Below are 16671 nucleotides of genomic sequence, written 5' to 3'. Positions count from 1 at the left end.
GGAATGAATGAATGAGCCCCAGAGCTGATGAGGGTAGAAAACCAACTGCTGGATCACTAAAATCACCTTAATCACCCTTGGCCATGAGAACACACTTGCGCTGATGGATTTTGAGTTGGTTAAACGCAGGCAAATTTGGGTTTGTTACACTCTTAACCTGGTAGCGGAAGTTGGCATTGGTGTGCATTTCTTGTCCCAGCTGTCTTTGTTTAGGTGGTGGCAGCTCCTCCACAGTGAAGGAGTGGTGTGTGTACTCTGGGAACCCGCTGAAGTGCCCGGATCTGGTGAAGCCTCTACAGATCAACATCCCAGGTACAGGCAAACTGGACTACATTAAAACACAGATCTGTGTATCAGATCTTCCAAGTCCCCGAAAGGATCAGGCACGGACATGTACTTTTTCCAGATCTACATACACACTCATTTTCGTTTCAAACCTTAGCCCAAGATGAATGTATTTATCTAGTATTGTTTTGAAAAGACAGAGGCAAGGACATTGTAGCAGACTCATCCTAGACCTGCTGCAATTCTGCCTCTCCTGGGCAATCTGCCATATTGCTTTGCTCCTATCTTCTGCCTCCACCCCTGCTCAAGGTCCACACCAATGGGAAGAGAAGAGAGCCCTTGAGAAAACCCCACGCCCCAAAGGTCAGTGTTGTTGTGGTTTAGAGCTCTTTGCTCCTGTCCACCCAGTGTCTGAAGCATAGTGAGCACCCAGAAAAGAGCCACCAAATAAACAAAATTGGATTCTTGGTGTTCTGTTTCAGTCAACTCTGGTCTTCTCCCACTACTGAAAGTTTATTTTGGGGGGTGAATGTGGCTCAGTGGTTAAGCTCCTGCTTCCCACATATGAGCTACCCAGTACCTCCTAAAAAAAGAAAGTGTATTTTAATGAGTTCTAGAACTGAAGGGAGAGATAAAAAGAACAACTTAAACTGAAGAAACAAGTTTTACTTTCATTAAAACATGTCAAGAGAAAGGAAGAAAAACAAAGTTCACTTAAAACTTGGCAGCTTTTCTTCCTAAGAGTTCTTAGCATCTGAAAAAGGCCAAGAATTTATGACTATAAGGGATGATATTCTACATTAGATAGTTAAAAAAAGAGAGGGTGGATTTTAGAGTTTATTTTTAGTGGCCCTTTTCATTGTTTCAGAGAAACAAATATTTTTCTAGAACTTTGATATTCCATTTTTGTGTGCATTAAGTTCTCTCATGCCACTATTATTTTCCATCACATGAGCCTGTAAGTTACCAAATAAGGATTTGAATACTGCAAAATGTTTTTATAAAATGGAATTAAATTGGGAGAGAAGTTGAAAAACGTTATTCTAGGGAAAAGTTCCCTATTCTATCAATCAGTGATAGACTCAAGCTAAAAAAGTACTTGTCTTGAAAGTAAGATACACTGAAATTTATTTTTACTGCAAGAAGTATTTTTAAATAATAGCAAACATAATTTTTTAAAACTAATGTATATAATTACTCCCTATAATCTCTTTCCAAAAAGAATAAAAGAATTATTATAGTTCTCTTCATGGTTTGAGTTAAAGGGAATATTTGACTATCCATCATTATATTTTCAATTAATTTTAAAAGTTACTCTATATAATATTTTAATAAACTCTAGAAATAGTGTAATAATCAGAGATACTACTCCTAGAGTTTATTAAAACATTCTCTTTGGTCCTAAAAGAACTGCAAAGCTTATGCATATAGTACTACATCACAGAATTTTGCTTCTGGAAGGAACTTTGAAAGCCTATTCATATTTCATATCTAATAAACTAGTGATGTGATTTTGAATTTTTATTGCAGATAACTTAACTGAATGAATCTCATTGTGTATGCTTATGTTAATAATGATAAAGTAACATTTTAAAATTTAAAACTTTCCTGTATCCATGAGGAAAAATGCCAAATGGTTTTAAAACTAAAATAGAAGCTTTTCTGTTACAGGTATTCTCCATTACTTACAAAAGCAATTATTATTAAGAACAACAGAATTCTACTGATTGATCCTCTGCTTCTACCTCTGTCAGGAAAATCTGAAATTTGCATTCCACCTTTCCCATAGGTGCTAAATACTGTTACATGACTAGTTAGTCGTTTCCAAGTAAAAGAAGCAACAAGGTCATCAAAGAGTTGAGCATAGCCATCAGAGTACTCATTTCAGATTTTACTTGTTCTTCTGAGAGCATTTCAGTTAAGTTCATCTCATAAATGCTATATTTTTCAATGAGTTTCCTAACATTGTGGCTGGAAATGTTCTCTTTTTTTCTTTTTCTTTTTTTTTTTTTTAAAGACCCTTTCCTTTAGCAGCACATATGATTTAGTGCTTGCTTTCTTAAATGGTAGAAATGAAAATTTTCCCTTTAAATTTTAGATAGCTTATTTATATGCATATATTTCCATCTCTGTTCCCCATCTTTTCATAAAGTATGTGTACGTATGATATATACACACATCATATGTATATTACATTTCACTTATCTGCAATATATCATGAAAGATGTTTCTGATAACACAAGAAGGGTATACACTTTGAACTTTAGCTTCCTTTATCCAAACACAACTCTTAAAAACTCCTTGTGTTGCATATGTGCTTTTTTATTCACTCTCAACACACGTTATCCCTACTCTCATTCTTCTTCCCCAATTTACTAGTAGTATGCATTGTGTGGGAATGAATCTTAGGCCAAACAAAAGGCAAATATTTGAAATCACTTTTTCTACAGAAATTAGAACTGCTTCTTTAAACAAAGTACAGGGATTTTTTTCTCTTCTCAGTGTCATTTTTGTTGTCATAAGACATCTTCATTTTAGAAATCTAGAAAAGTTCATTTCACACATCTAATTGATAATTATCCATCCTGAATGATTTTTGAAGTGTTGTTTGGTTCAAGAAACAATAAGTAACCTTAATATTTGAATCACCAGAAGCTTGCAGAGCATCTTAGAAGACTTTCAGAAAACAGAATGGGGTGAAGTGTTATATTTCATGAGAAAAAAAGTTTCTGCATTTGGTACATTCATTCTGTCATTTGCTATTACACAATTTTAGTGAAGTTTTCTTGGTTCGCTTTTACATATACTGTTGAAGGTTTTCATCCTGACACTTGTATACAAGTCAAGAAAGTCTTGTCAAATCTTAGAGGTTTCTATGGCTGGTGAATAGAAGACTTAAAGTCACCACCTGTTAGATGTACACATGTGTATGCAATTGGCACTGCAGGATGTGTATTCCAACAGATGCTAACATTGCTGCCAGTCTCAAAAATTACCTAGCCTGACCATCATGAATCAAGCTAAATGAATTTAAAAGCTCAATAGTGACCTTTCTTCTACTTGTAAAATATAGTTTGAAAATTTGTCAAATAAATGTAATACAAATACACATTAGAGTGACAAATCAAGAATTCAGTTTTGCATTGAATACTTTTATAGCCACATTAATTACATTTTGAATGCATTAGATAGTAGCAGTGTAACAATATCATTTTGCAGACATGAAATTATACAGCTTACCCATGTAAATGTAGAGTTCAATGTCTTGAGATGTTAATATGTTCTCCATTTATATCTCAATTGTTTGTTTATTGTAAATAGGCTGTTGAAATTTATCATTTCATTAAAAAGGAAAGATTTAGTTTGCATGTGAGTAGTCAGGGTTTTTTTGGTTGTTGTTTCATTTTGGCCAAGAATGTGCTACCAACAGAGATTGTTAAATAAATAACTATTTGAATTGAACTTATGAATTATAATCATCACTGATGAACTTGAGATGTAAGAATCTCTGCAGGGTAATTCCAGAAGTTTCACTTCTCACATTCTGACAGTGGACTCAAGCCAGACAGTTTTATGGTTTTTCTCACCCTAAGAATATGCAAGAAAAATAACCATATGATAACTCTAAAATCCAGTTATTAGAATACTTGTTTCCCTATGAAAAGCACATAGAAATACCAAAGCTTAGGGTCTAGGAGTCTGTACTTATTCACTTGTGTTCATGGCTGTAAAAATACAAATGGGACACTTGCTTTGTTACTAATGAGGCAAGTCCAGCAACCATCCCCCCGGGGTTGAGTCCTCTCCTGCAGCTCTCACGACAGTCCTCAAAGTTGTCAGTCATAGAAATGACCTTCCTCCTGCCCTCTGCTTGAGCCTCTGGGGTCTGTCCACCCTGAAAAATCCCTTGGCTGCCCTGTCCATCTATTCTCACAAAAACTTTGACCAATTTATATAATTAGGTTTTGAAGTTGATGCATTTTCGATGCAATGCTGGCGAGTGACCTAGAGACCAGAGTGCCTCTAGATTCAGCCCTCTAGATTATTCTCTGAACTATTTCATATGCCCATGGAACCTGGGTGAAATGTGAGGGCACCTTGATCTTTATTGGAAGAACCTGCTTTTCTCATGATCCGGAGAGGTATATGTTGGGGCAGGGGGGACTCGCCAGATAGCTTGGAAGTTTGAGCTTCTCTTCCTCTGATAGCTTCAGGCCTCTTAGGGTTAAGAATGGCGCCTCCCACACTTCCCGTGCCGCTGACGACAACAGAAGCGGACAAAGAAACAAGAAACAAGACGCAGCAAAAAGACACAGAAAACAGACAACCGGGGGAGGGGAGGGGAATTAAATAAATAAAAATAAATCTTTAAAAAAAAAAAAAAACATTTTTCTTAGAGTAAGTTTATCAATTAAAGAGAACCTAAATAGTCCTTCAAAGTAATTCATATCCTTTCCTGATTAAGATGATTGGAAATCTATCAACTAAGATGCACATCTTGGGAAGTGTATTTGGCTCAATGGAGAGAGCATCTGCCTACCACATGGGAGGTCCAGGGTTCAAACCCAGGGCCTCCTGCCCATGTGGTGAGCTGGCCCACGCACAGTGCTGATGTGCGCAAGGAGTGCCGTGCCACGCAGGGGTGTCTGCTGCATAGGGGAGCCCCACATGCAAGGAGAGTTGCCCCACGTGAAAAAAGTGCAGCCTGCCCAGGAGTGGCACTGCACACATGGAGAGCTGACGAAATAAGATGATGCGACATAAAAGAGACACAGATTCCTAGTGCTGCCTCACAAGAATGCTAGCAGACACAGAAGAACACACAGTAAATGGACACAGAGAGCAGACAACTCGGGGGGGGGGAGGGGGAAGGGGAGAGAAATAAATAAAAAGTAAATCTTTAAAAAAATTATTCTTCGTTTTTATCTGGGTGTAAATGATTTCTTAGCCTTTTTGTTAGAGAATATTCTTTAAGAAAAGAAGTGTTATTTAAACTCTGCCTATGAGGTTTGTTAAAACACAGATTGCTCAGTAAGTGGATGTGGCTCAACTGATAGTAAGTCCTTCTACCATATGGAGGGTCCAGGGTTCGATCCCCAGGGCCTCCTGACCCATGTGGAGTAGGCCCACATGCAGTGCTGCCAAGCGCAAGGAGTGCTGTGCCATGCAGGGGCGCCTCCGTGTAAAGGTGCCCCACGTGCAAGGAGTGTGTACCCTCCAGGGAGAGCTGCCCTGCGTGAAAAAAGCACAATCCACCCAGGAGTGGTACCGCACACACGGAGAGCTGATGCAGCAAGATGACGCAACAAAAAAGATGCAGTTTCCCAGTGCTGCTGGATAATGTAAGTGGATGCAGAACACACAGTGAATGGACACAGAGTAGATGGGGGTGGGCGGGAGGTATTAAATTAAAAATAAATCTTTAAAATAAACAGGAAAACACAGATTGCTGAGCCCCATCCCTAGAATTTCTGATTCGGTAAGTTTGGAGTCAGGGAGTGCCCTAGGAATTCACATTTCTAACAAGTTCACAGATATTCCAAATGATCCTAGTCAGATAAAAGATATGCTGAAAAGAAAACTAAAATCCATCAATTATGTGTTACCAGATTTTTCTTTTTCATTTATGTTGTTTCAAATATATACAGAGTTCCCTGAAGGTTGAGGGTTAGAGAAACCATTTAATTCATATTTATTGAGTGCCTTCAATTCTAAGTGCTGTGCTCATTACTAAGTAGCCCCATTACAAAGAGGCCACACTTTGAAATAGTGTTATTTTCTATGAATCTCTCCACCATCCATCTAGTACAGAAAGCATAAATCTGGGAGTCTTACTTAATATATCTGGTTTTTCACCATGTCCTACCTATTTTCCTCCTAATCGTCTCTTAGCTCCATCTACTTCTTTCCAGCTCCAGCTCCTTTGTCTTCCTTCCAGCCTGTCATACCTTCTTGTACCTTTTGCTCATGTCCCATTTTATGTACCTCCAATCCATTTTCCACTGCAGCCAAAGTGACCTTTCCAAAATGCAGACTCAGTTATGGCATTCCTTTGGTTTAACCCTTCATTTTCTTCCCATTGCTCATAGGATAAAGACCTTTTCCTGGAACCTCTCTCTCCTTTCATCTGATTTAATTGCTATTCTTCCTTCAGATCTCAGTTCAGATGTGTTTTTCTACCATGTTACTCCCCAGATAGTTCAGGTCTTCCAGAATATGCTCTCAAAGTACTCTGTATTTCTCCTGTATTGTATAGTTAGCAATTATATAGGCATGTGATTGTTTGGTTAACATCTCCCTTCTCTCCTAGGTTGTAAAGGCCCTATGGGCAGGCACTGTGTCTGTTTCATTCCATCCCCTCATGTATCTCCAGCACCTACCAGGATGCCTGGCAGATGGTAGTTACTAAGAAATATGTGTTGAATGCATAGTTGCTTGATGTTTATATACATGGTAGGAGGAGAGAAAACAGCAAACGTTTTATTTTTTGTAGCAAATTTTTTTTAATGTCCTTTTTTTAAAAAAGATACATAGATCACACAAAACAGCACAGGTTTTATAATATACCCATTGCTGCCTCCTCACAATCCTAGAAGAAATATCCTGTATCCAACCAAGCCCAGCCCAAATGTTCTACCCGTCTCTTCCGTGGAAACTCCCTCCTTCCCGCCCCAATTGGTTACTCTCTTTGAACTTCAGTATTCCTCTAATAAAACTTCTGGGCCTCTTGTATTATAATTTGTTTGCAGGACTTTTTTCTGCAAGTTCTTCCAAGGCAGGGACTGCTCATATATCATATGGGGCAACCCATTAACTTTTTCCATTCTCAACCTTCAGAGAAACTTTGTATCAAGTTCATGGAAAGAAAAAAAAAAGGTGGTAAAAACAACTTATGGACCTCACTGGTTTTGCTTTTCTCTCTCATATCCTTTATTAGACAAGATACTAGGACATACCTCACTGGAGTATTTCACCCAGTTTTGTTCCTGTTGGGAATGAATAGCAGGTGTCCACTAGCACCGTCATTTTGTTGGCGGTTTCATTGGTGAAGTCCTGGCAGTAACTCTTCATTCAGGAAATCCTTCATTTAGCATTCTGCTACTCTTGGTTCTAAATATATTTTGTGAATCTCCATTTTTTTTGCACTAAAGTTTTATTATGAGCAAATCAAACACAAAATCTGTCAATCTCTGTGCACTCTATGATAGAGACTTGACCTTTTAGATATGTTTGTAAATGTTTTATATGCATTGAGGAAAGGGCTAGAAATTGTATTTGAAAATATGGTTTTATCTAGGTAGTGAGAATATAGATTATTTTTTCTTTTCTTCTTTATGCTTCTCTATTTTTCTAAACTTTCTACAATGCAGCAGAGTTTTTTCATCAAAATAAATGTTTTTCCAAGACTTTAGTATATTTGAAAGAACTTAGATTCATATTCATTGTTTACCTTAAATCAGAGGTTGGCAAACTTTTTCTGTAAAGGGTCAGAGAGTAAATACTTCAGGCTTTGCTAGCTGTGCACTGCCTGTTGCAATTATTCAACTCTTCTTTTACAGCGTAGAAGTAGCCATAGATAATAATACATGAGAATGGCAGTGTTCCAGTAAAACTTTGTTGGTGGACATTGAAATTGGACTTTCATATAATTTTCACATGTGATGAAATATTAGTTTTCTTTTGATTTTTTTCCCCAACCATTTAAAAATGTGAAAACCATTCTTAGTTCACAGACTGTACAGAAGCAGGGAGTGAGCCAGGTTTGGCCCATGGGCTGTAGTTTCTATTTTCTATCTTATATGATGCTTTTCCTAAAAGCATGCTTTTAAGAAGTCCAGCTGATAACTTGTCATTTTCTTGGGAAAATATCTCTATCTTAAGTACTGCTACCATAGGTTTTTTTTCCCCCATGTTATCTTCACTATATTCTTTCTCCCAAAAGAAAAATGAAGGTTTTGTTTTGGTTTTTGTTTTTCTCCCTGAAATAAATATTGAAAAAGTTGTGTTTTGTTGTTTGTTTTTGGTGAAGAGAACACTTAAGCCATTTCAGAAATGCAAATGACTTTTACTGAGTTGTTTCACTTCTGATGGTGGGTAGGAAATACACCGCTGAGAATATTAAATAAATAACACTGCGAGAAAGGCAAAAAAAATAGGAGAATTTCTTTTTTTTTTTTTTTTTTGAGTCATTAAATTCTATTACCATTTAGTTAGTGGGTTTTGTTTCTTTAATAAACCTGTAGAATATTTAGACCCCAACCACCCTTGCACTTTAGTTGTCTGTTATAGCCAAGTGTACTAATAGAAACTCACAGCTGCTATTAATAAAGGGAGATGTGTTACCCATTATAGATTAATCTGCCTTATCTTAAAACTGGCACCTTTCTGTTTATTCAATAAGCAAGAGCAAAATTGCTCTCCTGTGGCTGCAGCTCTGTATATCTTCATTAAGACTCAAGTGTCTCGGCACAGTATTTGTTTTATCAGTGATTTAAGTAAATGAGGAAGGGGCTTTTCTTTTGATTGTAGTAATTTAGACATAGATAGAAATGATATTTTAAAACTTCTAATTTGTTTAATAGTTTCAGAGAAGTGCTTTCCAAAGTGTGGACTCCACAGACTTCTGGGTTGTTATTTAAAGTACACCCTCGCAGAAACTGTCATAAACCTCATGAAACAGAATCTCTGGATAGAGAACCCAGGAAAATGCTCTTTTTCCCCCAACACAATCTCTACAGCTGATTTTTATGCACACCAAAGTCTGTAGCATTGGTTTAGGGAAATGAAAGCAAACTAAAGGGGTAAATTGATGGTATTTCAGCGAAGTACTCTCAGCACAGTTATTTTATCTCACTGAAGCAGTACTTTGTTATATCCTTACGGTAGTGCATTTGGAATATATTCCGAAAAGCATTCTTAACAACATAATATGCAACTTGAGTAGGAACAGAACCCCTTATTTCCCCAAAACTTAGAAAAAGAATGCTTTCGAATATATTTATTATAAAAGCTAGCTCTTTAGGGGTGGTTGGTTTTTTTAACCAGAAACCTCTGTTCATGTTTATTTTCTAGTTCCTTCAAGCTTTAAAGCCCCAAGTATATCAAGAAGGGAAGAGATCTGTTTCCTTTTATTGTGTTTCTAGAAGCAGTATGTTATAACTTGCTACTGCAAAGAATAATGATAAATGACCTTTTCCTTCTTTTTTTTTTTTTTAATCAGGGGAAACACCTAATTTGAAAAGGCTGTAGCTGAACCAAGAGCCAGGAATACAATGTCTGTGCTTTGACACACTCCTGGCCTGTTTCCATCTTTCCTGTGCAAAAGAAGAGCTGCAGACTTTAGAAAACCCATTTAAAGCTTTATGCTGCCTCTTGATCTACCTCTTTGTGCAGGTAAAGCCGAAGTGATTTGTTCTAGTAGCTGCATTCTGCTGTTTACTTCTGGCCCTCATCTTTCACGAGATACAGTGTTATGAGATATTTCCATGGAGCAGTGCCTCTGGGTCATCTTTTTCCATTATACATTCCACAGAACTTTAGACCTTTGAAATGCTCTTAAAGAAAAAAGAAAAATAAAAAAACAGCTTCTGGGTGAAATAAGTTTGAGAAACATGCCTGCTGTATCTGACTCTTGAGATTTTTAATGTATATGAAGTATAGTATTGCCGGTAAAGAAATCTGTTTCAACTTTAAACCAACATTCCCAAACTTCCTTGGCCATGGATTTACCTGTACTCACCCACTTAGTTGTGTTTTCAGTGGTGGTGGTTATGGTTGCTGGGTTTCTTTTAGTGTAACAGTTAGAAGATTCAGCCCCGTAGTCAGACAGACCTGGCTTTTCCACTCAGTAGCTGTGTGACTCTGGACAGAGCATTTTCAGTTTACCTAAGTCACATTCATTCATCATCCATTGGATGCTTATTGAGCACTACCCTTAGTTTTCTAATCTGAAGATGAGATACTAGTTCTTCCTCAGATTTCAAGGGATCATATTATATGACACACACAGTGTTTTGGCACCATGCCCAATAAATTGCCCACTATCATCATCATCAATGTCCTCTTTGTCCTACTAAACTAGTGTGCCAAAAACTATATACTTTGGATGAGTCCTTTTTCATTAGTTTTATTCTTTTTTTTTTTTTTTGCAGTTCTACCCATATTCATATTTCACGTATTTTTTAACTTAATTTTTAAAAATATTTCTATTCTTTTTTTCTTTTTTAAGATTAATTTTTTTCTCCCCTCACCCCCCCCCCAGTTGTCTGCTCTCTGTGTCCTTTCGCTGCGTGTTCTCCTGTGACCACTTCTATCCTTATCAGCGGCACCGGCAATCTGTTTCTTTTTGTTGCATCATATTGTGTCAGCTTTCCGTGTGTGCGGCGCCATTCCTGGGCAGTCTGCACTTTCTTTTGTGCTGGGCGGCTCTCCTTATGGGGCGCACTCCTTGTGCGTGGGGTCCCCCTACGCGGGGACACCCCTGCGTGGCAGGGCACTCCTTACGCGCATCAGCACTTAGCATGGGCCAGCTCCACATGGGTCAAGGAGGCCCGGGGTTTGAACCATGGACCTCCCATGTGGTAGGTGGATGCCCTATCCATTGGGCCAAGTCCACGTCCCTTTTTTTTTCTTAAGATACATAGATCACACAAAATGTTACATTAAAAAATATGAGGTTCCCATATACCCCACTCTCCACAACCCCCACTCCTCCCACATTGACAACTTCTTTCATTAATGTTGTACATTCATTGCATTTGATGAGTACAATTTGGAGCATTGCTGCACTATGTATGACAATATAAACAGTCAGTTAAAAGATTTGCCTTTTAATAGTTTTCCTCATACATGATAATTTTTGGACATCTTAATGAAAGAAGGATTGAAAATAACATCCTTCTTCTAGTCCCTCTTTCCATATCTTTTCTCCACCTCCTTTCTACAGTGCTGTCATTTTAAATGATTTTTGTCCCACTGTTGTCATAACAACAACAAAAAGCCCTTTAAAATTGAGTGTCATTTCTTTAGCCCATCTAAATAGTCTTATAAATTCTCTTGACCCCTTCAAGCTATCTTGTCAAGTCCTCTGATCTCTGTATGAGTCTACTCTGGCAGAACCATTAAATTATCATTTGCCTAGAATAGTAAGTTAGGTAATTGTGTTTTCAAACCTGAATTCACTCTACGGTTTACTAATTGTAATTAAGAAGCTTATTGTAGAATTACATCCCAAGAGAATATTATCCTGGTTTTTTCATCCTAATTGTCCTCTTGTCCTTGGCCATTCTATAGCTAGCTCTTTATTTTATTTTTTATTTTCATTTTTTTATTTTTTAGGAGGTACTGGGGACTGAACCCAGGACCTCATATATGTGAAGCAGGTGCTTAACCACTGAGCTGCACCTGTTCCCCAAACTTAGTCTCTTTATTTGTTTGTTTATGGAGGTGTGGGGGATTGAACCATGCAAAGCAGGCATTCAACAACTGAGCTACACCTGCTCCCTCTCCATTTTAAATATCAGACAAATGTGGTATGGATTAAACAACTCTTTTTTTTTTCATCCACCATTCCTACTCATTTGTTTTGTGCTTGCTATCTTCTCTCTGTGTCTGTTCAGTATATGCTCATCTTCTTTTCAGGAGGCATTGGGAACTGAACCTGGGACCTCCCATGTGGGAGGGAGGCGCCCAATGGCTTGAGCCACCTCTGCTCTCTTCTTTTGGTGTCTCTCATCGTGTTTCCTCATGGTTATTCTTCGTTGCATCACTTCATTGTGTCAGCTCATTGTATTAGCTCCCCGCGCCAGCTTGGTGTCTTGCTTGTCTTCTTGAGGAGGCACTGGGAACTGAACCTGGGACCTCCCATGTGGTAAGCAAGTGCCCAACTGCCTGAGCCACATCTGCTTCCCTTAAACAACTCTTGGAAATGTTATTGCTTTATTATTGGTTTCACATGCACCAATAGAAACTTTAATTTTTTTTTACATTTTGTTTATTTGTACAAAACTTAGCAAAGTATAAAACCATAGAGGATGGCAGGAATTGTTTTGTATTTAAATGTAAGCACACATTTCTATTTTATTCTATATTAAATATACATGACTATATGGATTAATATTTTATATCCATAGTTTATTAATCCATAGGTGGCTATGGTTGAAATTGAGCCAAAATGGGAACTGGAAAGTGGAGGAAAACCAATAAGCTGAGTTATCTCACCCATAAAAATAAATATGCTGTTCTCTGTACAGGATTGGTATATATAGAGATAGATAAGAATGCCTTTGTATTAGCACTTATAAGACATACATTTTGAAAGATTTTTTCCAGTAGTAGAAATGGGTTATGTTGAACCCATTCTCACTAATTCCACCTAGCTCTGTTTTCTGTCCAGTTAGGCAGTTGATCTACAGATATTACAGTTCACTTCAAGAAGAAAAGACCCAAAATCCCAGAACAATAGTTTTATATCTGTATTTATATAAGGCTGAAGCAAGAAAAACAACAGAAGGAAAAGTTTTCCTTGCACCTTTTTCCTTTCTACAATTTGCTTTTAAATAAAAATGTGTAATTCAGCATAAAATAGACTTGATGATTTGGCTTTAAAGGACATGTTTAAATTATAACTTTAAAAAATTAGAAAACATCAAAACCATACTTGGTAAATCAATAAAGCTGTAGTCTGATAGATTAAGAGGAACTATATTATTATACACAGGGATAACTATTCTCTTACAATAAATGAGGCTAAAATGATAAATTTATTAACATATTCTAATTTTATGTAGTTAAGCCTAAATTAGAAGGTTGATTTGCAATGTGGGATAAAATTGCTTACTTATCAGTGTACAAAACCTACAGAGAAGCTAAATGCTCATTTGGTCCAACCTCCATGTTAAAAAAAAATTATAAAAAACAAAAAAGAAGTAATTTTTCAATGACTTGCCTGAGAAAGTCTTCTGGAAAGGGAAGTTTGTATCATAGAAAGTATGAAATCTATAGTACAGCAAGTACTTTAAAATAATGATCTCCATTATGTGAAGTTCTAATAAAATATATTATTAAGAAACTTTGGACCTATGACATGTTTTAGATTTGTTAGCTGTAAAGATGATGGCAGAGTGTGAAATTGCTTAACTATAAATCATGACATAGGAGATAGGTGTTCTTTTCTTCTAGATTGATATTTTTAAATCAGCCTTCTTCAAAAGTTACTAATGGCAAGAAGTAAAATTAAATTCCAGCAAACCTCAGTCTAAGCAGAAAGAAATGGGGGTTTATGGATTTAAAAAAATAGCTCCTGTGTTTGATCTCGCTTCTCTAGATGGGGATCCATCTAATGTACTGTACATTTACAGATAACTGGCTTTCCCTAAAATAATTGCAATTGCTGTCATTTATACAAAGGTGACACCTGCTTTGAAATGAAATGGAATAGGATGGGGGGGCGTTCAGTAAGAACATTCTTAGGTCTTAGCAGCCAGTCAATACCTTCCGCTCGGGTGGAGATGGTGAGTGGCAAACACACCGTCCAGCCTTGCACTCCTCTTAGTCACCATCCCCCCACCTTCTTCATGAGAGATCCAGCACCTCTCTCAAAAGGGAGGAGAAGGCTCATGGTGAGGAGCAGCAGGAGCCCCTAAAGGAAAGTATTTCTGATATTTCTTATTTATGGTGGGATCATTTTGATCCTTGAGAGGCACATTAGCCACTTTTCTTATCCAGGAAGAATCAATGAAATTGTAAGCAGAAGTTTGTTGTTTTCCATCTTTGTTTTTCCTCCAGCTGTTACTTGCTACAGAGTGTGCTCCTCTGTAAAATTCTCATGAGTAATTCTCATGTTCATATAGGATAACAATTATTTAGGGAGAGGGCACCATAATGTTTTTTGTTTCTTGTTGGGTTTTTTGGTGGGTTCTTTTGTTTGTTTTTTGTTTTTTAGGAGGTGCCAGGGATTGAACCCAAGACCTCATGCATGGGAAGCAGGTGCTCAGCCACTGAGCGACATCCACTCCCCAGTGAGAGTTGGTTTTCTTGTTTGTTTATTTTTAGGAGGTACCAGTGAACAAACTGGGACCTTGTATATGGGAAGCAGGTCCTCAATCACTGAGCCACACCAGCTCCACCATATTGTTTTTATGTGGTTTGCAATATCTGATTGCTCTGCTAGAAAAGGTGCAGCCTCATCACCATGTGAGAGAGGAGAAAGTGCATTAGACAGATGCTGTGCTGCCCCTGACATCTGACCTGTCCCCGTCATCTCTGCTCCTCAGGTCCTCTCTGTTGTGACCATTCTTTATTTGAGACCCAGCTATTGCCACAAGGTCTCTTTCTTTCTGTGCATTTCTCTGTCTCTCCTGGTTTCTCACTTTTGTTATGCCTTTTGATTTCACAGAGGATTTGAGGGCCCTCATGTTTTAGGTCCCTGGTTCATTTTCAACCGGGATCCCAGGACATACGTTTCATCAGGGATTGGTGAAGGTGGGTGTTTATCCCAGCTCTGTTCACCTCCCAGCTCAGCCTAGCTGTGGATGGTAGTAGTAAGTTAAATTGTGTGCTCCCCCAGAAAACGCATGTTCTCAGTGTGCATTCTTGTGGGTATGACCCCACTGTCAAGAGGACCTCTTGAAGAGCCATGCTTAAGGTGTGGCTCCACTGAATGACTGGAGTCCTTTTTTAGCAGAAAAATAATTTCGGCACAGTTGGCGGAGGCCTCAGGGAGAAGCCAAGAGTCAGGAGGAACCCGCAAGAGGAAGGAGAGGACATTGCTCTGGGATGGGAAAGCCAAGGAACCCAAGGATTGCCAGCTACCAGAACACTCCTGATCCTGGAGGAAGCACGCCTCAAGCCTCCCAAACCAACCCATTGTGGGTGTTTGTCAGACCATGGAAACTAAGACAGTGGTCTCTGTCTGGAAACCTCAGAAACACTTTTTTTCATTTTAGGGTCAACTCTGGCAATTTGTCCCATCCCTCTCCCCCCCAAAAAAAGTGATCAGCTGTACTACTCTATGAATTAGATTTGGTCAGTACCTCATGATTACTTCCAGACATTCTGGGCTTTCTGTATTGCTAGAGAGAAAGGATATTAGAATTCCAAGAACAAGAGCTTCTGCCCCTGTGAGTTAGGTAGAAGGCCTTGGGCACAGTGGAGAAGATTTGATTTTACAACCCCTGATTTTGGACTGTGAAAGAAGAGATTGTATTCCCTTTTATCTGCATTTTTCTCACTTGTCTTGTTTTTCTCTCTCTGCCTTTCAGGTGGACTCTCTTTGCCTGGAGGATTTACATGCTTTCATTGCTCAGGCTGTTTGTCTCCAAGGAAAATCAACTAGTCAACTTGCAGGCATTCAGGTACAGACATGACTGATTAATTACCACATTTCCAGTGATAACCCCAGACGATGGAAGGTTCATTCAGTGTTCCAAGTAGTTTTTTCCTTCATTATAGTTGGTATTTCACAGAAAAGCTCAAGATCTTTTAGTCAAGGTCTTTTTTTCTCTCTTTTTTTTAAAGATTTATTTATTTCTCTCCCCTTCCCCCCACCCCCTTGTCTGCTCTCTGTGTCCACTTGCTGTGTGTTCTTCTCTATCTGCTTGCACCCTTGGAGGCACCAGGAAACTGCGTCTCTTTTTTGTTATGTCATCTTGCTGCATCAGCTCTCTGTGTGTGTGGCGCCACTCCTGGGTGGGCTGCTCTTTTTTTCACGCAGGGTGACTCTCCTTGCAAGGGCATACTCCTTGTGTGTGGGGCACCCCCACACAGGGTGCCCCTGCATGGCAGAGCACTCCTTGCTTGCAGCAGCTCTGCACGTGGGCCACCTTACCACACAGGTCAGGAGTCCCTGGGTTTCAAACCCTGGACCCTCCCATATGGTAGGCGTACACTCTTAACAGTTGAGCCACATCTGATTCCTGGTCAAGGTCTTTTCATAGTGCAATGACTAGCTTCATTTCTTAAACAGTAATTTTGTAATAACTAAGCTGAGATTCCTGTCAGATTAGTCAAAGTAACTATATATATATATAATTTCTGCATCCCTCTAGAATGAGGCCATTTGAGATTTCTTCATGAGCAACTGAAATCAAATGCTTACTAGTACTGGCCAAATTCTATTTTTGAGAAGCTTGTAGTTCTCAATACTACCTTGATATTCCAATAATTGGGAGGGAATAGTTTACTTAGATCCTTTATAAGCTTTACTGACCTTAGAATAATATGATACTTTGCTCTAGTTTTGGTAATTCTGGCCATAAATGAGTTGTTCTGCCTATTTTGTCTGTGAGTCTTGCCTCCAGACTGCACTGTTTAATACAGGAGTCTTGGATCCATATCACATCTCTCTTATATCCTCTCCCAGTGTTGTGCTTAGACACTAGGGGTTAA

General features: G+C 38.4%; 1 protein-coding gene across 1 annotated transcript in view; it reads left to right on the top strand.

The window, feature by feature from the left end:
- LOC131273514 (constitutive coactivator of peroxisome proliferator-activated receptor gamma-like) overlaps nt 1-15650 on the top strand; it is a 37314-nt gene extending 21664 nt beyond the window's left edge. Inside the window, 3 exon segments of the mRNA XM_058276872.1 lie at nt 235-312; nt 9506-9678; nt 15546-15650. Of these exon segments, the coding sequence (XP_058132855.1) occupies nt 235-312; nt 9506-9678; nt 15546-15650 (356 nt within the window).
- The last annotated feature ends 1021 nt before the right edge of the window (nt 15651-16671 follow it).

This window comes from Dasypus novemcinctus, chromosome 15, assembly GCF_030445035.2.
Source record: "Dasypus novemcinctus isolate mDasNov1 chromosome 15, mDasNov1.1.hap2, whole genome shotgun sequence".
NCBI lineage: Eukaryota > Metazoa > Chordata > Mammalia > Cingulata > Dasypodidae > Dasypus > Dasypus novemcinctus.
The sequence above is the reverse complement of the archived record's forward strand: the minus strand, read 5'-3'. Positions and strand labels throughout refer to the sequence as shown.